We start from the raw sequence: 23,864 nt of genomic DNA, 5'->3' as shown, positions 1-23,864 counted from the left end.
AACAACAACACAACAATAATAAAAATAACAACCTTCCACATCTTCATCAGGCATCAGGCAGGTTTGGTTATCCGAACTTTCCTCTGGAAACTGAGTGCAATCTGTGTCTTCAGGCCACTGAAGACCCACAATCCCAAGCACAGACTCACAACGTTCTTTGGAATGCTCACACAGTGTCCTACAGAGATAAACGAAAGTCAGAGGTCAGCAACATTTCTGAGGGTTTCACATTAGATATATTAACAGGCTTTGCTGGCCAAAATACTAGGCTATTTTTCCTAGGACAGTGCGTTCCAGCAACTCATTTCATTATCTGATACCGGACTTAGAAATGGTCCAAAAGGCACAGGGATAAGCATTCTCCTCCCATCATGCTTCTTGAGGCATTCCTCTTTGCCCCTCTCCTCCGGGTGTGGATAAATGCAGATCCATGTCTCCAAATCAGGGGGTATTCTGTCCCCTTTTTGGATGGTCCTCTGTCCAGTGAAGTTGAGGACAAACATGAAAGAGTACTCCTGTGGAAAGAGCTTTGAGCTAGGAATCAAGAGATTTGAGCTCTGGTTTCACCTCTTCTACTAATTCATTGTGTGACACGAGGCATGTTACTTCATCCCAACAGACATGAGTTTTCTTCTTTATAAAATAAAAAGGCTGAATTAGATCAGGGATGCTTAACCTTGACCATCTGATGAAGCCTATAAACCCCTTCTCAGAATAATTTTTTTGATGGATAAAACAAAATACATAGGATAATAAAGGAAACTCATTATACTGAAATGCAGTTTATCAACACAGAATTTTTAAAAATACAAATTCAGGAACCCCAGGTTAAGGACTCCTGGATTAGATAGTCATTAAGAACCCTAGTAGTTTTAACAATAGTCAAATCTTTTGCTGCATGGCTATAATCCAAGCAATAACTTCCATAATCCCAGTTCACTAAATTGGATAAATTCCATAATTACAGTCCTTTCTTCAGCAAGACCTGAGCTTTGACTCACCAAGAAAAGGCCTATACCTGAGACAACGTAACTAACTCCAACTCCTCCTCAATGACAATATCAAAATCTCATACACTAACATCATTTTTACTCAAAGGAACTTTGTTCCAAACCTTTCATTAAATGAGAGAATCACTGAACATCATCCACGGCCTACTATAATAGAAGAAAACAAAACAATTTTTCTTTCTTACTGTTTCTATCAGCATATTAAGAAAAAATAAATTATTTCATAGGCCAGGAATTAGCAAGCATAGAGTCTAGCCCTGGCTCTATCACCATGTGACCTGGGCAAGCAATTTAACTTCTCTGGGTCACAGTTAATTTTTCTTTAAAAAAAAATGAGTTTAACTAGATGATTTCTTCTAATTCCAAAATGCTATGACTCTACAAAATACATTTACAAATTATAAAAAAAGCAACAACAATTCTAATTTTAAACTCATACTCTTGAAGGGTTCTGAGTTTTAAACCAAATCTTGCCAATCTGAATCATCATTTGTCATGTTAATAATTAGGATTAGATCCATAACAACCCTAATTAAGTCATATTACAAATTGTTTCCTTTGGAAAGCATTTCTAAAAAAAGTTAGCAGTTATATCTGAGGTTTTTAAGATGCAAATTAATTTATATAATATGTAACATAATAATTTTATCATCATCAGTCAGTTAATAAACATTTATTAAGCACCTGCTATGTGCCAGGTCCTGTGCTAAGCCCTGGGATACAAAGAAAGGTGAAAAACAGTCCTTCCATGACCGCAAGGAACTCACAATCCAATGCGAGCTCCCTGAGATTGGAACCTGATGGATTTCCATCTGGCAAGGGCTCTGGAGGTCAACTACTCCAATCCCCTTATTTTACAGATGTCCTAAGAAACTGAACCCTAGAGAAGGTAAACGACTTGACCAATAACACACAGGTAGTAAGCAGCAGAGCCAGGCTTGCTCAAAATCTTTTGTTTTTTCCACAGCACTCTTTTTCCGCCTTCTCACAATCAAATGTATGAGTATTAAATTTTCCTTAATATAGGCATAATTCAAAATCTTTTAGAAGACTATCTGATTGGAAAAGTATTTAAATTTTTAACAAATTCAAAGCTTTTAAGTAAAAAAAAATAGACTGAAATGTAGGACAAACTTAAAACATGCCTGACTATCCTCTAAGAGAATTTTTCTTATTAAAAAGATCTCCTCTAAAGGAGTAAAGATTTATTAGCTCTTCCAAAGACAAAAGCAAATATTTTTTAAGATCCATAGAACAAATACTAGCATATTTATTTATAGGATCAGATGAGCAAGTTCATGAAAATAAAATAATAAGGCCCCTTTTCAAATAATAAAGCCCTTTTAAAGGTTCAGATGATACAGAGTAAACCAAATGTCATGACTTCACACAGTAATTACTTCATAAAGAAGTTCCTTTAAAAGCAAATGTTTGGGGATTTTCTAAATCAGAGAGATGAATAAGATCATCTGTTTATTTCATTTTCTGCAACATGATTGAAACTGGCTTATAGCAGCTTATGTGAAATTCAATATTTTTAGAGGTAAGTTATTGGAAACCTCAATTACAATCGCTGCAATCTATTCTAAAATACAGTGGTTATGTCTGACAAGAGCAGCTTAAAAATTAATACTGATTCAACACCATCTATTAGGCAGTTTGGCATACTGGAAAGAAGACCAGGCTGGAGTCAAGAAACCTGAGTTCAAATCCTGGTTCTGCCCTTTACTATCTGTGAGACCTCACACAAGCCATTTAACTTTCCTGGGCCTCAATTAGACTAGATGATCTCTAAATATAATAGATAAATATTAATAGTATTAAATATTTAAATTTCCAATTCAACATGCACGTCTCCCATTAACTAAGAATGAGATTAAATCTACAAACTTATGAAATTGAAATCTAGTGAAGACAGGACACAGGATGGACATTAATAAGTACCAAAAATGTATATTTAAAATGCCTTATACAGGGAACTTCCTGCCAAAATGGCTGCCTCAATGGGACAGAAAGCACCCAGTTCCCACCTAAGTACTCCAGGCTAAACCTTGACGTTCTCACCAGACCAAATAAAGATAAACCCAACCAGAAACCACATAAATGTCTTCATCCAGGTGGGAACTCCACAAGAGATCAGCCAGAAGGCCAAAGGCAATAAGCAATCTCCATCACCACATGAGGGTGTGCGCGCACACACACACACACACACACACACACACACACACACACACACACAAAGTACAAATCCAGTTTAATGTTCTAGTGTCACCAGAGGCAGCCAAGGGCACATGTATAGAAGCAATAAGAATGGAAAATTCCCCTGAGAAATCCCTTAAAAGGTTAAAAAATTCCAGAGTGGTCAGGAAGTCCCAGGGCACAGAAGTGTACAGTCTAGAAATGTACTTCTTAAGAAAGGGGATCTTGAGTAAAGGGGCTTGGGATCCAGAAGTCTGACAAGCCAAGCTGGGTGTTATAGACAGATCAATTGCTTGCTCTTCAGCAAAGCAGCTAGGCAGCCACTGTGGGGAAAGTGCCAAGCCTGAAGTCAGGGAGACTCATCTTTCTGAGTTCAAATCTGGCCTCAGACACTCACTAGTTGTGTGACCCTGAGCAAGTCACTTAACCCTATTTGCCTCAGTTCCTTATCTGTAAAATGACCTGGAGAAGGAAATGGCAAGCCACTCTAGGATCTTTGCCAAGAAAATCCCAAATGGGGTCATGAAGAATTGGACAAGACTGAATGACAACAGCAAAGCCCTGAGGAGCGAGGGTCTGGGGATGCTCTGAGCTATAGATTTGAACTCTTTGGGATTAATGCTATGTAGGAACTGAGCTAAAGCCAGCAGTGGGGAACCTGTGGCCTTGAGGCCACATGTGGCCCTCTAGATCCTCATGTGTGATCCTTGAATCAGTCAAAATCAAAAATATACATATATATATGTAATATATATACATACACACACACACACACACACACACACACACACACACACACACACACATATATATATATATATATATAAAATCTCATTTGATTCTCACATCTACCCTGTGAGGTTGTTGATATTATATTATTATGCCCATTTTATACAAGGAAACTGGAACAGAATGAGGTTAAATGATTTGCTCAAGATTACACACTACCAGCTGGTTAAGTTTTTGCACTCAGATCTTTCAGAGTCTAGGTCCAGCATTGTCTCTGCTGGGTCAAAATGCTGCCCTATCTTGGCTGCTTAATGAAATAAGTAATAAAAGCAAGAGAAACTCTTTCTGTGACACTCAATTTGTAAGGATCATATTCTCTGGCAGTCTTAACATACAGTTCTGTGTGTGTATGCATGGATCTGCATGGTTAAGGTCAAGGTGAGTGTACCCAGACAGGGTATTAAAAGCAAGGTGTAGAAAAAGGTGGCAGAGCTGATTACAAGTAGCTTATATCCTGCCCTGTCTAAAACTTCACGACTCTTAACAACCCTCCTCTTCTGTTAGATACCCCCGCCTTCAGAAATGCAGAGGACTGAGAAAGCCTGACAAATTAGCTAGCGAAGGGAAATCTGTGTAGCCCACCCAGATCAGACCTAAGAGTTTCGGTACAATGAACCATTAGCAAGACCATGTTATGTGTCTATAATTGTGCCCTCCAGGGATCAGGTCGTTCAAGATGATCAAGGACGGAACGAGCCCTTCTCTACAAGATCCGCCCACATGGCCCAAACCCTTTCCACATCATCCATTCCTATTCCACCCTCTATCTCTCTATATATTTTTCTGTGAACTCAGTTTCAGGAGTTTTACCATCAGTCTTTATGGTACTCTAGCACTCAGATCTTAGTTACTCCTATCACATGAATTCTTCCTAAACAGCTGAAGAGAAATAGAACCAACAGAGAAAAAAATGGGCATCTCCCTGGAGGATGCATTTTAGGTCTACATAATTTATGTAAACTATGATTTATGTCAGTGTAGGCTTTAATAGGTGAATGGATCTGTGATCTCTCTGATGTGGGGACCCCTACCATCAGATTAGAGAACCACTTATCTGAGCCTTCCCATTCTCTGCAATTTCTTCCAAAGATCCTCATCAAAGATCCATCCAGCATGCTAGAAGTCTTCTTCTGGGTCTTTTTACATTTTGTGAATACTAATAGAGAGCTCTGACTGTCCATCTGTTATCTCTCACTTTTACCACTTTTCCAAATTTCCTGCTGCAATTATGCAATATTTCTGTGATATCCCCCATGTCACTTTTTGTGCTTAGATGTTATTGGTGTATATGTCTGTATTACTATGAAATGATCATTTCCTCTTACTAGAATGAAGAATTACCTAAAGAAGTCTAAGAATCAAAATCATTTTTCTGCAATTGTACGTTTTAAAAAATATTCCCAATGCTCACCTTTGTACATATTCATAGCAATAAACATTTCGTTTTCTTAAATATGCAGGCACTTGGAAGACGGCATCTTCATTGTCTTTGCTTGCACTTGAGTCCTGAATTCTGACTCTAACCATCTAAGCTGTTTCTTATTTATCCTATACCAATATTTTAATAAATTCATTTTCCTAATGAAGCTCCCTTTGTTAGACACAATTGAAAGCTTACAACTTAGTTCTCCCCAGGTAAAATGCATATTGGATCAGGAGTGGTTCAAAGATATTACCTGCAGGGTGGGATGTGCTGGTTTGTATGCAGATCACACTTTGGTACCAAGATAGTGCAGGCGAAGAACATGAGATATTTGTAACAGTTAGTCTGAACAAGAGCTGGGAAGAGGGAGGATTCCCAGCTGATAGAAGCTTCTTTCTGAGTCCTGTGGCCAAGGTAGTTTGGAAAATTTGTATAATTATAGGGAAGGTTGAGGCAAAGTTCCAGTGTGATTGGCTCACATTGACCTAGTGAGAGAAAATATATATATTTCAGCTTATTTTAAATGTAGAGTAAACGGCAATTCAGGAAAATCAGCTCAAGATGGAGGGTCCAAATCAGAAATGCTTATTGTACTCTAAGACATATCTTTTTAGAATAGACAGAACTTTATATGTATTGAAGCACTGTGAGGTAAGCATAAGCAAGAAAACAATATACACAATGACTATAACAATGCAAATGGAAATAATAAAATGAAACCAAATGCTATGTAATTATAATTATAATGGCCAAGGTTGACCCCTAAAGAAGAGATGAGAAAATGCAATTTCTTCCTTTTATTGGAGAGGTAGGAAACCATGACTGTGGAGTATCGTGAATGCTATCATGTAAGGTAGGTGTGATGGTTGGTTTTGCTGAAATGTTCTCTTTTTCTTTTCAAATTTTTGTTATGGGGAAGATTCACTAAGAGATGTGCATTCAGAAATAAATGTGATCTAAAAAGAAAATATATCAATTTTTTAAGAATAGATAGTACTAAAATGTAAAGGTAATCAGTTTTCTCAATGATTAAAGATGATTTCAGTTAACACATACCATCTTAAACTTAGGTTGAGTATTAAATACTTGGGTTTATATTCTTTCATTTTTTTTCATTTCATTTAATGTTATTTTCTCCAGCTGCTCAGAGAATATATTAATTCTCACTTTCTAAGTATTCCATTCACTAGATTTGAACAAATCTACTCAGAATGGTCCACACCTACAGTGCCACAAGGAGGGGGGGGAAACAGCGCCAATATAAAAAACAGGGCATTTTATTATGCTGGGCTATTATAAGTTGACCTCTTAGCACAAGAATCTCACTGGTAAATTTAAAAATCAGGCTGCAAAATTGTTATTTAAGAGTTTTTGGTATCTCTTGTTGTTGTTATTGTTTATCTGACTGGGAACCTCCTCTGTCAGTACAGGCGGGCATCTTCTTTGAAACTTAAGACTCTTAGATTACACACGTATAACCTACACCAAATTGCTTCCTTCTCAATGAGGGAGGAGGACAAGAAGAAAGAGAATTTGGAACTCAAGATTTTAAGAAATGTTACAAATTCTTTTTACATGTAACTGGCAAAAAATAAAATATTAAATAATTTTTATTAAGAAAGAAACTTAGAGTCTTACAGAGTTGCCTGGGGCACTGAAAGATTGGTGATTTACCCGGGGTCACATAGCCAGTACACGTCAAAGGCTGAACGTGAACCCAGTTTTCCCTGACTCTGAGACCAGGTGTTTAGCCACTGTACTTCACTGCCTCTCAATTACAAGTCACCAGCTGAAGATTCGCAAATCAAAGTTACCACAGACAAAATGTCCAAATGAATATATGTTTCAGGCTGAAATACGTGCACATTCAGGGAGTTCTTCAGTTGGCTCTACCAGCTCTTTTTTCTCTGAGGTTTGGGCAGACAGGTGAAGCTTAAACTTTTTAATCTCTATAAAAAACAACACACAACAATTTCCCCTCCTTTTTGCTATATGGAAAACTTTCTGTCCCTTGTCAATCAATCAATCAACAAGTATTTATTAAATTCCTACAACATTCCAGGCCAGTGCTGGGCACTAATGACACAAACACACAAAAAAAATGAAATGAGTCCTGTTCTTGAGTTGCTTACCTTCTGTTGGGAGAAATAAGTACATATGTAAGTATAAGGGATGGGGAATTTGATTCCCCCGACTCAGTTGATGTAGTCACAGGATGCAATAAGTTAACAACGTGCTAACATCCTGTGATCCCTTTATGAAAAAAATGAACATCTGTCTCTGGTTGAGTCAGAAAGGAGTAAAATCACTGGATAACAGCAAGAAGCCATGACATTACCGGGCTTTAAATAAGTAAACTCTGGAGAATAGGGAAGGAATCACTGATTGAGGAAGAACCTGGTCCCTGAAAGGCAATAAGTCTTGGGGAAAGAAGGAGACTTCTCTCTCCCTACCCCATGAGCCATGATTCCTAGCGGCAGACCTAATAGTCCAGAGGGAGACAAAGCATTTGGAGATTCAATTACAGACAGTTCAAGGCACAGTAGATGGAGAAGAGACACATATTATATATAGCCGGACACTGATAGCAGAGATGCATTACTCAAGGCTGTAAACAGCTTCAAAGAGCATTATCTCTTTTCAGAGAGGAGAGGATAGAGCTGGCTATGGACTGATAAGAGTAGGAAAGGGATAAGCATTTTTACAACACCTGCTATGTGCCAGGCACTTGCTAAGTGCTTTACCTTATTTGATCCTTGTAACATTCCTACAAGGTAGCTACTGTTATTATCCCTACTATATAGTTGAAGAATCTGAGGCAAACAGAGGTTAAATAACTTGCCCAGGGTCACACATCTAGTGTCTCCAGCAAGATTTGAACTCAGGTCTTCCTGATTCCAGACCAAGTACTCTATCCACTGAACCACCTGATTGATATACTGGAAATAGTCACTATGCCCTTTGAGAAGCAGACTCTAGGAGAGCACCTAAAAACCCCAGCCATCAGATACACTGCCCCCAGGGAGGAAGCTCTGTTATGTTTCCATTAGGAAAGAAAGGAATTCAAATTTTGTCAGTACAAAGGAACGAAGATCTTTGGCCACACGTGTTCACTATATGTATGCCCCCTCAATGGTACCCACTCTTCCTAAAGATGCTATACATGTTTGTGGGAGAATGGATTCCCAAGGGAATGTTTTTCTTTCTACTAGTTTTACTATGCCATCTTAGAAAGTGTTTTACTCAAGTTAATGACATCTACTGGCATCTTGACATAAAGCATACCAATAGGGGCTCATAATAATAGTTTTAGAAAAACAGTATCCTAAAAATCAAGGTAATAGCCACCATTTGGGGTCCCAACCAAAGTGTACGAGTGGAAGTCAGGGTAGGAGTCCAGAGTAGATGCTACATAAGTATATATAAAATGAAGCCAAAGTAAATACCAGATAATGAAATAAAATTGGTTACAAAGGGAGGACAGCAGTAGGGGGGGGGGAATGGGAAAGACTTCAATACCAGATGGCATATGAGCTATGCCTTGAAGGAATGCTACAAGGGAAAAGTGAGAAGAGGGTACATTACAGGCATGGGGAATGACCAGTTCAAAGGCATAGATAAGGAAGATGAAGCCTATCAGGAGGAGGGGGGTGAGTTTTACTGGACTATAGAGTTTGAGAAAGGAAGTAATATCCACTGAGGCTGGAAAGATAGGTTAGAGCCAGGTTGTAAAGGGCTTTAAAATCCAGACAGCGGAGTTTGTATACAGACAACAAAAGTCACTTAAGTTTACTGAGTAGGGGAGCAACATGATCGATCTGTACTTAGGAAAACGATTTTGGGGGATTGGAGTAAGGAGACAAGTCAGGGAGACCAACAAAGAGGCCATTGGAATAGACCAGGTGATGGGGATCTGAACTATGGCAGTCACTGTGTATGTAAAGAAATGGAGTATGATGCATTCATCTAGAATGAACTCTAACAGTGAAATATTATTTAGAGTTAGGGGATGATGGTTTATCATATAGTAATTGATAGATTTTTATTTAGCATGTAAAGGGTGGTTGAGTCTTATCATAGAACTTCAGAATCTTAGCACTAGAATGTGCTAGAGAGGTTACCTAGTCTAACTTTTAACTTTCCATGTCTCAGAATCTTTGGCTTCTTTATTGACTATGCTCAAGCATCATCTCCCCCCAGGTGGCCTTTCTTTCTGCTCCTTTCCCCCACCCCCACCAGCAGCTAGAAAAATCCCCTATTAAATCACTTTTCATCTACTTTCTATTTATCCTCTTCTATATTGTGTTTTATACATATCGTCTCTTCCATTAGAAATGTCAAGTCCTTGATGGCAGGGACCATGTATTTGTTTTTGTATCCCCAGCACCTGTCATGTACCTGACATAGAGTAATTGCTTTAAAAAATGCTTTTTGATTAATTGGTTCCACATAACAAAACCTTTGCCTGAGCACTTCTAGTAACATATTTGAATCTGAGACCTTCACAAAATATTCTGCACATATTTTTAAGTGATATGAACTGTCCACATACCTGTCATCCCTAAATTTTGTGATTTACATGACAACCTTTTTTCATCTCAAAAATTGATTTATTCATTCCTTTCATCTGGGCCTACCACTAGAGGGAGATCTCATCACAAACATTTAAGCATGTTGAAAATTCAATAGGATTTTTGTTTTAGGGGGGAGGATATGATATAGTGCCTAGCAAGGTGTTATTTATACACATGGTAGTTCTTTAACACATATTTCTTGAATAAATGAATGGATGAACCTTTGGGAGTTTCAGGATAACTGCACTTTCCAAAAGCTGGCTATTTTAAATAGTAACTTTTGTTGCAAAAATGTTTTCAGTCCTAGATGACATACAATTCACATACATACTAAATGCTGTTCAATGCTTGATGGAACACAGACTATTTAAGGTTCGTTGTCTGAACTCTTAAGCATTTTATATTTCATCATTATTTTCACATATTTTCCAAAGTAATAGGGAACAAGGGAGCAGAGATTTGGTTTATAATTTAACTTCAGGTTCTCAGTTTATCAGAATGATGTTCAAGACATCAATCTTTTTTGCTTTTATTAACTTTTTTTATTTTTAGATATTTTATTAATGTACTTTTCTATTTACATTTCATTTTCACTTTCAAAATATTCCCCGCACCCCCAAAATTCTCCATGATTCCCTTCACACCGATAGAAATCTACCTAGTAACAAATAAATCATTTGACCACATCAAGACTTTAATCGTATTATTCTACAAATGGACTTGTCAGGAATTAAACTCATTTAAAGATAATCCCATCATAAATTCTAATAAGAATTTGTCACCATGGCACCATGATCATAATGGGACTTTGCAATGGTAGACCAGGCTTACTTGCATAACACTCCCCCAACTCTGCCCTTCTAAATATTCTACTAGGAAAAATAAAGAGGAAGAATTATGCAACAATGTTGTTCCACCAACCAGAACACTCTGGAAAGGTGAAGGACATCATAAGATAATAAAATTAAAAGCCAGAAATGACCTTAAAGATTATCAAATACTCCATTTCACAAATGAGAATTTTGGCCCAGGGAGATAGGTAACTTACCCAAGGTCACATAGGTAGTAAGAAATTCAATGTGTCTGACTCAAAATCCAGGGCTAGACCCTCTTAGGTACCTCTGCTGAGGCTGGTAGACACTTCCCTGGGTTGCAAGAATAAGATTCACCTACCAGGAAACCTAAAAGGTTTGGATTCTCTGTGACAAAGTGATGGTGACAGAAGCTTGGGACTATAGCCCAACCTTCAGACTTCCAATGGGATGGTGACTCAGAAACTAGGGTTACTTTCAAGGTACCACTCTAATTAATAGTGCCTCAGACCCAAGTACCTATATTCTTTTTTTTTTTTAGGCAATTGGGGTAAAGTGACTTGCCCAAGGCCACACAGCTAGTAAGTGTCAAGTGTTTGGTCTGAGGCTGGATTTGAACTCAGGTCCTCCTGACTTCAGGGGCCAGTGCTCTATCCACTGCACCACCTAGCTGCCCCTACCAACGTACCTGTATATTCTGAAATCATGCTAAGTACCTACAGATATAACGTCATATCTTTTGTTTTGTTTTTTTGTCCAGAGAGAAAGTCAAGTATTGATTCAGTAAGGTCCTTTAGCTACATGAAGAGTTAATGAAAGGCAGAACAGACCACTAGTACTAAAGACTTCTGGACTCTTGGAACCTTAAGATCTAGGTTTAAAATTTTAGGCAAGTTAATTTCTCTGAGTTTCAATTTCCTCATCTTTACAATGAGAGTAATAATAGTTGTACTACCCACCTCACAGAGATGTTGTATGGATCAATTGAGATAAGATAAGCTGTCTTGTAAACTTTAAAATGCTTTACAAATATATTCTACTAGCTACTGCCTACCTCTACAAAGAAGCAAGCAATAAGAAAGTACTTTAAATGGTTTCAAAAGACTGATAAGTAAAATCTAAAGAAGGGCATATTCACTCTAAGGCAAAGGGGAAACCACCAAATCATACATAAGGATCTCCGCTGGTCTCATGTTGACTTAGAAAACCACATATTAGCAATATTTATGTTCTATTGTATTGTTAATTTTGTTCAATATTTTTCAATTACATTTCAACTGGTTCCAGAATGTGGCTGGAGGATTGCACGGTGTTTGAGACCTCTGCTCTAAGGTATAAGGTAAGCATTTCCACCCATTCATTCAGTAGATATGTATTTAATGCCTGCTACATGCTAGGTCAGGGTGGGGAACCTGTGGCCTTGAGGCCACATGGGGCCTTCTAGGTCCTTAAGTGTGGCCCTTTGACTGAATCCAAACTTCAGAGAATAAATCCCCTTAATAAAATGATTTGTTCTGTAAAACTTGTACTCAGTCAAAAGGTCACACTCAAGGATATACCTAGCAGATAGGCATTGCATGTCAATTGTATTTGGTAGTATAGCAGACATAAACAGAGGAAAAAGAAAGAGAATACTCCTATATTCTTTGTCTACAGGAGGAAAGTTTTTAATTTCCCAGTATTTACTTGCAAGATGGTAAGGTAGGTGGCATGGTGGAGAGAGCTCTGGATTTGGAGTAAAGAAAGCCTGTGCTTAGACCCCACCTCAGACACTTACTATCTGTGTGAGCCTGCGCAAGTCACTTAACCTGTCTCAGCCTCAGTTTCCCAATATGTAAAGGGGGTGATAATAACTTCTACCTCACAGGGCTGTTGAAAGGATCAAATGAAAAATATATATATACATATATTGTACATACATATAAAGTGATAAATCTTTAATCCAATCCTTAAATTGGATCATATACTGTATAAATATACAGGCAGCTATTTCACTTTGTGGACAGAATACAGGACTTGGGACCAGGAAGACTTGAGTTTGAATCCTGCCCTAAACATTAGCTGTGCGGTCATGGACAAGTTCACTCAACCTCTTAGCCTCAGTTTCCTCATTAGTAAAATAGGATAATAGCAGCAATTTCATAGAGTTGATATGAGGATTATAGTAAATATTTGTAAAGTGCTCTGCAAATCTTAAAGCACTATAAAAAGGCCAACTGTTATTGCCAGCTACTAGTAAGGTGAGCTAGTATTACAGATAGTGGCTACCAAACTAACAAATTATTATCTACTCTTCATATTTAGACCTGTTCTCATCAGCTATCATAGTATGGTAGCCACAAGTGTTTGTAATGTCATGGGATTTAGAGCTGAATAAACCTTAGAAATCAGTTAAGCCAATCCCCACATTTTACAAATAAGGAAAGGGAGGCCCAGAGAGAGTAGCAAAGCCAGGATTTGAACATAGCTCCTCTTACTCCAGAATCTAATTCCCTTTCCACTACCATACACTATAAAACAGCGGCAAAGAATTTCTCATTAAGTACATGCTTGGGACATGAATGCCCCAATTCAAAATGACTAATTTTAAGCTTATAGTAAAGCAAGGAAACAGAAATTCAAAGTTCCAGGGCTGGGGGGTAAGGGAAATAACAAATATGGGAACATAAGGGGAAAAATAGAATTCTGGAATAAAACGATAATACACATTCATGACAGAGCTGTATCCACTTCTTGTGAAAGGCATTGTGTTTTCCTAACAAGGTGAAGTTTTCTAACAAAATGATTGCTTAATAAATGAAGACATCCAAAAGTTTGTCTGCCAGGGGTTTTGTTATTTCCTTCCTCCTTTCCCTAATTCTCTCACATCCCTGTCCAGAGTCATGAGTAGCTGTGACAGGCTAGCTTCATCCCAGTTACAAATTTCTAGCCTCAAGCTAGGCAAGGAAATAAATCAGAGAAGTTGCAGAGCAAATTAAAGACCACGATGATGGGAAGGATGTGACCATGAAGAAGAGCTATTAATTCCAAATTTAAGCCTTTCTGGCCTTCTGGCTCTTTTCACATTCAAGACCAGTGCCAAAGTGACACTTCCAATCACCTCCATGCCTGTTTCACTATGTAGGGACCTTTTTCTGCAAAGTCTAGTGACCCTTCCACAAAAGAATGTTTCAAAATGCATAAAACAAAATATAGAAAAGATAAAGCCAACAAGTAATTTATTAAGTTTCTACTATGTGTAAGACACTGCGCTGAGCACTGGATTGCAAAGGAAAACAAGTATATTTAAATAGTTACCAAAATATTTTTTAGAAGTACATGGGTACCAGTTAAGAACTTCTGCTGTACTGAGTGTTTTTTTTTAAACAAAAATCCAGTATTATATTTGAATGGGGCATAAACATTTTGACAAATCAAAATAATTCAATTAAGCACTTCTAAAATAAACACTAACAACACTTTTGCACTTACAAAATAATTCTATCATATTTGAAAAACAGGAAACAAAAAACTTTCCAGTTTGCTCCAACAGTGCAAAATAATAGCAGCATTTACAAAGAGTTGAGATTTGGTATGTGTAAACACTCATGTCCACTATACACAGGGGAGGTGAAGCCTTTTTACTCACCCTTCCAACCCAGGACTGGCCCTGGAGCTCCAGCTTGCTTTAAAAGAACTCTGCAGGATTTGTTTGGGCAAAGTTTGTTATACGTCTCTGACTTTTGGTTTTAAATTTAAAGCTTGATAGCCATTTTTAAGGTAAAACTTTCTAGATGCAAAGTGCTACATGACTTCTGAGCATCATCACAGTGCCTATCTGAGCACCTTTTACCTAGTGAGACTTTTAAGTCTTGGCCTTTTCAAACAGCTATTAAATATGCTTCCACGCTTTAAGAGGAAAACAAGCATGCACATAAACACACGTAACATTTTCAGTTAAACATCAGTGCCATCTAGGCACATGCACTATGCCTTACTAAATCATGATACTGCCTTTAAGGAGAAGCGTTGGAGTGCAAAGTTGGAATGAAAAAGCTAATCCAATAGTCAAGTGTGCACAATTGTACTAGCTCTCTGAAAAAGGCTTTGCACACCTAGTTTTATTAGGTCAACCATGAGTTTTGCCATTAAAAAGAAATATGCTATTCTCACTCTTCATTTTCATCTGACAGAACATGAATCCTAAGAAAAGCTATTTTGAAATCTCCTTATTAACATATGCAAACATTAATGATTAATCCCTTCCAAGAAGACTCTTACAGACACTACCAAAGGTAAACTTATTTTCTTTATAATGTACCTTGATGGTTCAGGACTATCTTCTATTAATCACACCAAAAGCAAAAATACTTGCTAGTGGTTGGTTTCTCTAAATCATTTGATTATAATGAGAAGTTCTTGTTGTACAGTCCATTTGTCTAGCTTCAGAGCATGTGTGGGTTTCAAGTACTTGGGTTCTACTCCAATGGCCCCACCATGCACCACTTCTTTGTCACGCTCCCCAAAGGGGTCTGCAGAATTCCTGTGTGAAGGGGCTTGTAGAAGCAAATAGCCCCAAGTATCATAGTGACCAGTAGGATACTTAAGATGTTTTCCATGAGCACCAGGTTCTGCCCACCCATCCAGTCTATCGCTAGCTCCACTCCACAGGAGTCCTAGAGGGGCTCAGGGCCTCCGCTGACCCCAGCAAGAGGCTACCCAGACAGAAGACCAGCAGCAGCAGCAGCAGCCACCAGCCCACTGGTGGACATCAGCCCTCTGCTCCCATTGTCTTCTTTAATATACGTTACTGAAGGAAAACCACCTGCTCAGGTCATCTGGAGTTTTTACCTTGTACATCCCATAAATTTACAAAATCACTGTAGCTCCATAATACACTAGAAAAGTAGGAATAACTCTTTAAATATTTTTTATGTAAGTCGATTGCCCTTCCATCCCCCCCCCCAAAAGGGACTATTAAGTATTTGTCTTGGATAAAGTCTTCATTATTATGATTTTTTCCGAAGCTATGCTTCAAATAGGAAGGAAAACAGCATCTGCTCCCAAGTAAAGTCATGCATGTACAGGAGACGCTGAGCTGAATGTAACAGTAATCACAGTGGAAAGCACAGATTTAGATCCCAGATCACAATGACATTTGCTTTCGATTTAGCCTAATCAAGACCAGTGTGTCTTTCCTTAAATACTAAGCTGAAGTGAATTCCCTTATTTTGGACCACACCATCTTAAAGACAATGCAAATGAAAGCAGCCGAAGAGACATGCAGACGGTGACACGCTCATCACCTCACTACTTACTACAGTTGGTCTGACTGCTGTCTGAGTCACAAGGGGAGCTCCCACCGCAGGCATCAAAGCAGGAGTTGTAGATACATTTCTGATCTCCTTCTAGACATGGGGTCTGGCCTAAAAAGGGAGAGGAGAAGAAAGGAGGGAAGCAGATACTTAAGGTTGCATTTGCTTTAATCATCATTGAATTATTTGCATTCTGATATGAGGGGTTTAAAAGAACCACCTGTACGGAAGGGGGAATGGAAGAGTTATATAATGAGAATTTCCTTTCTGACTCACTCTACAACTTCCACATTTGGACAAAATCCAAAAATACCGTGCTCAGATTGAGCAAATCCATGTAAAAGAATTAACCGAGTGCTAAATACCAGATATTCCAAAAAGGTTCTAGTAAGAGGGAGAAATGCATATTAACATACTCTGGAAAAGGATTGTTCTTTAGTAGGAAAAAAAATGGTGTTGTACACTATATTCCACAAAACACGAGTTTATGTACATAATTAAAACATTCAATTCAAAAAGTCATTGCACAAGTCTTGAATTTGTCCTAAAATTTTATATACTTCCAACTCTATGCTTCTCTAAGAGACGTCTTTTCTTGAGTAATAAATACATTCCCAACACCAATAAGATAAAAGCATTTTATCATAACCCAGGTCTTGTGCAGCTGCTATCAATCTTTTTCCTGTTATGTCTTTTGGAAAGAATCATAAACCCAACTATGATGACCTGAGCATCAGGTTTCTAGTTTCCAAATGAATGACAGTCGTAATGTCAGAATATGCCCTAATTACTTTTCCTTAAGCTATGTGGAAAGGAAGCTGTTTTTCTCATTGACCAATATAGTGATTTCAGAGTCATTAGTAGATAACATTTAAAAAAAAAATAAATTACTATCTACTTTCTCTCTTCCCTACAATACTTAACTTCAGATGTGTCATCAGGAACAACAGAAGAAGAAAAAAAAAACCTTGTATAATAATGTGTGTATGTGTGCAAATAAGGATTGCGGCAAACACAAAATGATCACATTTTTATATTATGACTACATAACGAACAAATAACATTTACATATTTATATTCATGTCTACGGTTCTATGGGAAAATATAATCTTACTGTCACCTCTTCACCTTCCAGGTAGCTTCAAAGTAAACCTCATCATGATCCCTAGGCCACTGTGATGATCAATGACTGAGGCCGAGTGCAGGAGCACCTGGATTCGAATCCTGCCTCAAACACTTGTTAATTGTGTGACCCTTCCCTCCCTCCCCACTAGGCCTCAGTTTCCTCATCTATAATATGGGACTCAAATAGCACCTACCCTACACCATAGTTGAAAAGATCAACTGAAATCATATTTATAAAATACTCTACAAATGCTCTTATTTTTATTCTTACCATGCATGACAAGGATAGACTAAATGAATAAATTATCTGTTTTGTCACAAATATGACCCAAGAAACATTATTCTCACCATGGCAGGATGCTTAAAAACTGTTGCAGTAACATTTAAATACCAGGAATAAATTTATACTCAGTCCCAGGCAATCCAGTGTGATACTTGTACAGAGATCAGAAATTAGCTGTTTCACATATGGACACCAGACATTTAGTGAAATACATGCAAGATATATTTCTTGAGAGCCATGAAGAATTAGATTATTTCTTGGTATATTCCTATTTCAGGAAGCTATTAGATCTGGCTCTAGAATTTAATTTGTCCATTCTAATAAGAAAAATGACTAAACTCTGAACTTTTCCTTCCATCCATTTTTTTCTCATTGCCCCTTCCCTGTAAGATATTTAACTGTGTCTAAGATGTTTTTGGTTTCTTTGTTGCATATCTGTAGTTTTAATTACATCAACTAGCAAGGCTCAGGGAAAGTGAGCTCAAAGTCAATATTTATTACTACAAACATTTTCTAGCCCATCATTGCTACAGGGATATGATACATTCTACATAACCAGACTGGTTTTTAAAGGTATGCTGTATTATTAAGTTTTGGGCAAATCCAATTATGAATTCTTCAATCCTAGGAAAAGAAGATTCCCTCCAAAAGAGTACTGACGACCCAGCCACAATCTTCTGAAGAAAGAGACGCATGGTACACACTTACTGTTGCTACAATTTTCTTCATCACTTCCATCTTTACAGTCCTCATCACCATCACACCGGAAAGCACTGGGGATGCACTGTCCATTGCCACATTCCAGAAGACCCTGACTGTAACATGCTGAGGAAAGCAAGAATGATATTCACTTCATTTATCTTAACCGTACTTTTTCTTTACTCAATTAATGATTATAATGATTATATATAACAGCAATCTTCATCAAGTCCTACTCCTTCATTTTACGGATGAGAGAAGAATGGTGCACGTAGGCAAAATGATCTCCCCATAGTCACATGCAAATAACAGTGTCAGGATTTGAACTCAGTTCATTAGATGCAGCAAGCTGCCTACCATAATACACTTGTTTGTTGTTCAGTTGCTTCAGCTGTGTCCACTTCTTCATGACCCCATTTGGGGTTTTCTTGGCAAAGGCACAGGAGTGGTTTGCCATTTCCTTCTCCAGCTCATTTTATAGATGAAGAAACTGAGGCAAATAGGGCTAAGTGACTTTGTCCAGGGCCACACAGATTGTGTCTGAGGCCAGATTTCAATTCTGGAGGATGACTCTTCCTGACTCTAGGTCCAACACTCTATCGACTATGCCACCTAGCTGCCCCCATAATACACTGCCCCTCATCATACCTTCGACATCTACTGAAAGTATAGGGCTATCATGAATTGCCATAGATTACTCTGTATTAATTAATTAATGTAGTACAAGATTACAGTATATATGCCTGTTCTTTGTAATATTCTTCCCCAATTTCCAACTCTCAGCTGTCACTTCTTACTGCTCTCTACATATCTACCTTTAAAGTAGCCATTTACTTATTGGCCGTTTCTAGTTGGCTGAAATCAGGAAGGAAGATGACTAAGCTTGTCAGAGTAAGTTACAGGGTGGGGAACTTGTAGCTTCAAGGCCACATGTGGCCGTCTGAATCCTCAAGTGCAGCCCTGTGACTGAATCCAAACTTTTTGGCCACCTCTGAATAAATTATAAAGATTAGTGACTTAAGTCAACAGACTTTGAGTGAGCGAGTGAGATCCTTTTCCACTGCATAAAGCGTCCAAGCTCTATTGTACCAATTTTATGGCTCAAGGTTCAATGACCTTTTTCATTTTCTTTTGTGTTCACAAGTGTGTTCAGGATTACCTAAAGTCTGACTGCTAGATAAGAAGGGTACTACTATATAGTGATAGGAAAGCAGTCAAGTCTGACCTTGGTATCTATCTAGTTCTGCTAATTCTCCTTAGTATACCACCTATGCCAATCTAGTTAGGTGAACATATCTATCAAAATCTCATTTTAAAAAGTCTGATTTTTTTAATCAGTGACTAACCTTTTTGTTTTTTAGAAACCTCATTTTATTGATACATTTTGTTTTTATATCACTTCCTTTTCTGAATATATTCCCACATATACACCTCCACAAACCTCCTTCCTACTTATCACTGCCTTGGAACGCAGATTGAAAAAGAAAAATAGGAAAAAAGGAATTCAGCAAAACCATCCATCCTACAAATCTTGTCTTAAAGTATCTGCAATACTCCACACTCAAAGTCCTCCACCATTGCAAAGAGAAAAAAACAGTTGCATTTTCTCAACTCTTCTCCCAGGCCAAGCTTGGTCATTAAAATTATACAGTTCTCAGTTTAGCTGTGGGGTTTTTTTTGTCTTGACATTATTTGACTGTATAGCGTTTTCCTGGCTCTGTTTCTTCACTCTGCATCAGTTCATATATATCTTCCCATGTTCATCTTAATTCTTCATATTCCTTCTTTTTTATGGTAAAATAATGTTTCATATCATTCATGTACCATAATTTATTAAGCCATTTCCCAACTGATGAACATGCACTTTGTTGCTACAACATGAGAGTCAGTATTTGAAAGAGTTATTCTAATGAACATATTAGTTATACATTTAATTTATTCTATGTGATTATATATATATATATATTATCATTTATTTGACTTTATTTGACATTATTATTGAACTTACTTTAACAATATACTTTTTCATTCACTCATTATTATAATTAATAAACTAGTTAAAAAGAAAGGTATATTCTCTCATATTATCACTTCTAAATTTACTTCCATTAAGAATAAGCATACTTAATTCATTTCCTAGAAGAAATACTGAATTTTATCAGGTAAAAAAACCTACTCACTGAGCACTTTTCTTTCCTTTGAAAGCATTACTTGTTATTGAATTACAAATATTACCACCATTCACTGAGAAGCAGACTTTTGTGCTATAGAAAGTATGAACTTGGAGCCAGATGATTTTGGTTCAAGCCTCAGCCTTGCAACTTACTAAATATGGGATCCTGGATAATTTATATAACCTTTGTTTGTGCCTCAGTTTCCTCCAACATAAAATGGGAACAATAATATTTACAATGCTTACTTCCCAGGGTTGTTGTAAAGACTAAATGTGATTATATGAATAAAATTCTGAAATTAATCAACTAAATGAGAAGCATTTATTACGTGCCAACCAGGCTCCAACCACTGTTCAAGAACTGAAGGATACAAAGATGAAGGAGAATAGTACCTGATTTCAAGGAGCTGACATTTTCCTGGGGATCTCAGTAAGTATAGTCAAAATGAAACAAAATGTAAAAACCTTGAAGAGCTAATTATCAGCTATTATTAGCCTCAGTTTAACTATTAATAATAATCATCCTTCTGACAAAGTTATAATTCACCTGTTATCTTCACATGCTAAAAACTTGAAATAGCAGGTTTTATTTTTTTTCTTTGAACTACTTCTAGATCATGGAAATTTAGTGTATTTTACTAAAAAAAAAAAAGAAATAAAATTAAAAATTACCAAACCAAGAATGAATTAGAAAACTCACAGCAATTGACCTCATCTGATTTATCTAGACAGTCATGATCACCATCACACACCCAGTCCATTGCTATGCAACGGCCATCTCCACAGCGATGTTCCTTTACAGGATTACAGTCTGAAAAAAAAAGGATGACAAATGATGAGGAAGTAGAAATCTAGACTAGTAGACCAACAATAATAGTTGTACAATTCCTATTTCTGCTCAACTTTCTCTGAGATGCCAACATTCTGACACAATTTAATAACTTTTCTAGAGAACTATTTTAATATAGACATTCCTGTGAGATTAGCTCCTTGAGAGAACTACCAGCTGAACAAAGCCCAGATTTTGTGCTTAACTTCAATGATTTTTGCAGCTCTGCATCTTAAATCAATCTACTTCTCCCTTAGTCTACATATAACTAAAAACAGGATGAGTCATGAGTTTCTTCACACAGACCTGGTAAACTTAGGAAGGAGGTTAATTTTCCTCAAAGGTTAATAAATAATAGAAATATAATTTGTTATACACTTAGATAAATTTATGGATTATATATCATGATGGATTATTGACTTTTAATAGCTAGACTTTCAAGTTAATGTCATAGGACCTACAATAGTTAATATGTTAATATTAGTTAATATGTCTATGACGCTTTAAGGTTTCAAAGCACTTTACATACACCAAGTCATTTGATCCTCACAACAGCCCTGTGTGGTAAGAGCTACTATTATTCCCATTTTACAGATTAACAGGCTCAATGAATTTCAGTAACTGGCCCAGGGCCACACAGATAGTATACGGTGGAAACAGGAGTCAGACTCATATCTATTTGCTACACCACATAGCCAGAGACCTGAAAGTCACTAAGTTCTCTAATTCATTCTTGGGGGGGAGGAAACAGTTCTTGATCTTTACAAAGAGATTTCAGAAGTAATAGAATCCCTCCTTTGCCCTCCCCCTTGGTGACTACAAATCACCCCTAATTTTGACAAGAAGACAGAAGATCAGGAAAGTAGTCCCCTGGGGAGGGCCAATCTCAAGCTGGTTTTGTTTATCTGAACATAAAGGCAAGGGTCCCACTTAACTGGTTACCTAGGGATTTCCTTGGGAGCTAGGAGTGGTCACATTTTTCTACTCAGCCTTGTGAGCTAGACTAAGAAATGGGGTCTGACAAAATGGGGGAAAGGATAAATTCCAGAGTAATGTTAATTATTAAATGATATGACATAATATTAATTTTTCTCACTCTCTTAGGAGGTAGTCTTTTGAATAGAGATCTCTTGTTTCTTTCCCGTCAATCCTTCAGCCATACATATATTACTCACCCCTTTCCAATCCATTCTCTGACCCAGATGTACTGTTCAATAGATCAGGGGCTCTCAACCTGTCCTCCACAATATAATTGGGTTTGTTGTAATCTTGTGTGCTTTATATACATGTAAAAACATTATCCTGAAGAGTTCTATAAGTTTTAGCAGACTACCATGGGGGTCCATGACAAAAAAAATTTAAGAACCTTTGCAATACATAATCATATTTTCATCTTGTAACAAGTCAGATAATCTCTGATTTTTTTTAGCTTTTCTAATATCTGTTTGGATTTATGAGATTAAATTTCACAATTTTACAGTTATTCATATGCATGGCTTTTCCCCTACTAAACTATGGCTCTTGTGAGGGCAGGGATCTTTAGCAGTGTTCTTAACGCCTTTTGTGTCATACACCCCTTTCACAATCTGGTGCAACTTATAGATCTCTTCTCATAATGTTTTAAATGCATAAAATTCATAGGATTAGAAAGGATAACTGCTACTCTGAGATGCAATTATTGAGAAAAAAATTTAAGTTCATAGATCAAAGGGTAAGAATCCCTAAACTGCTGATTTCTTAGGTTCTTTCCAAATATGGCCCCATTTTCTTACCTATCCCCTACAAGACTGAGCACAGAACTCTGATCAACTCCTAGTTGTCTTTAACTTGATATACAATATCAAAATCTAAAGGAGTTTCCAAAAGTTGTACCAACTTATAAAAAAAGGAAACTTTTTTCTAATTTACCAGATGGGAAAGGAGAATTGAAAGAACAACTTTAAAAGATCTCAGGTAGAGCTCACATTTGAGGTAAGGGAGTTAGAGCTAGTTAGCATGTGTACATAAACACTTGGTCCTAATTTTTAGACAAGACTAGCTGTTGCATAAGCAAAACCTTTAGTGCCAATAGCATTTCCACAAGATCACAGCATTCAGAGCTAGAAGGGACCTTAGAAATTATTCTGTCCAATACTCTGATTCTACAGATGAAGAAACTGAGTCTTAGGAAAGTACAAGAATTTGCACAAGTTAATCAGATAATGCATGGCAGAGCAGCTTTCAAACCCAGATTATCTAACTCCAGAGATGCCTCTACTTTGCCCCACTGCCTCAGATTTCTAAGATGGGACACAGGGGATCCATTTGCAAAGTTTTACCTGAGAGCTTACCTTCTAGAAAAAAAAAATTGGTCTCCCTCAACCTTCCACCCCTTTGCTCCCAGTTCTGCCCTCTGGAGCCAATGAGAGTAAGTCTAAACTTCTTCCTACAAAGAACTCTTCAAATACCTAAAATCAGCAAACATGTCCCACATCCCCAGCACCCACCTCTTCCCTTCCCTAGCCTAAATGCCCCCAGGTTCTTCAGTCAATTTTTTCAAAGTCTAACACCTCCGGTCCCCTCATAAAACCTTACATTTATATTGTTCTTTCTCGTTGGTAACAGCATTTTCACAGGTATCTCATTTGATCTTCATGAAAGTAGCATCTCAAGCC

At 37.4% G+C, this 23,864-nt stretch overlaps 1 protein-coding gene across 1 annotated transcript in view; it reads right to left on the bottom strand.

Moving 5' to 3' along the window:
• CORIN (corin, serine peptidase) overlaps positions 1-23,864 on the bottom strand; it is a 209,798-nt gene that overhangs the window by 42,859 nt on the left and 143,075 nt on the right. The window contains 5 exon segments of the mRNA XM_078148375.1: positions 33-178; positions 5,675-5,906; positions 16,105-16,212; positions 18,218-18,334; positions 21,082-21,192. Of these exon segments, the coding sequence (XP_078004501.1) occupies positions 33-178; positions 5,675-5,906; positions 16,105-16,212; positions 18,218-18,334; positions 21,082-21,192 (714 nt within the window).

The sequence above is a fragment of the Phascolarctos cinereus genome, unplaced genomic scaffold (genome assembly GCF_003287225.1).
Source record: "Phascolarctos cinereus isolate Bilbo 61053 unplaced genomic scaffold, phaCin_HiC Scaffold_9;HRSCAF=440, whole genome shotgun sequence".
Taxonomy (NCBI): Eukaryota; Metazoa; Chordata; class Mammalia; order Diprotodontia; family Phascolarctidae; genus Phascolarctos; species Phascolarctos cinereus.
This window is presented reverse-complemented; position numbering and strand designations above follow the sequence as displayed.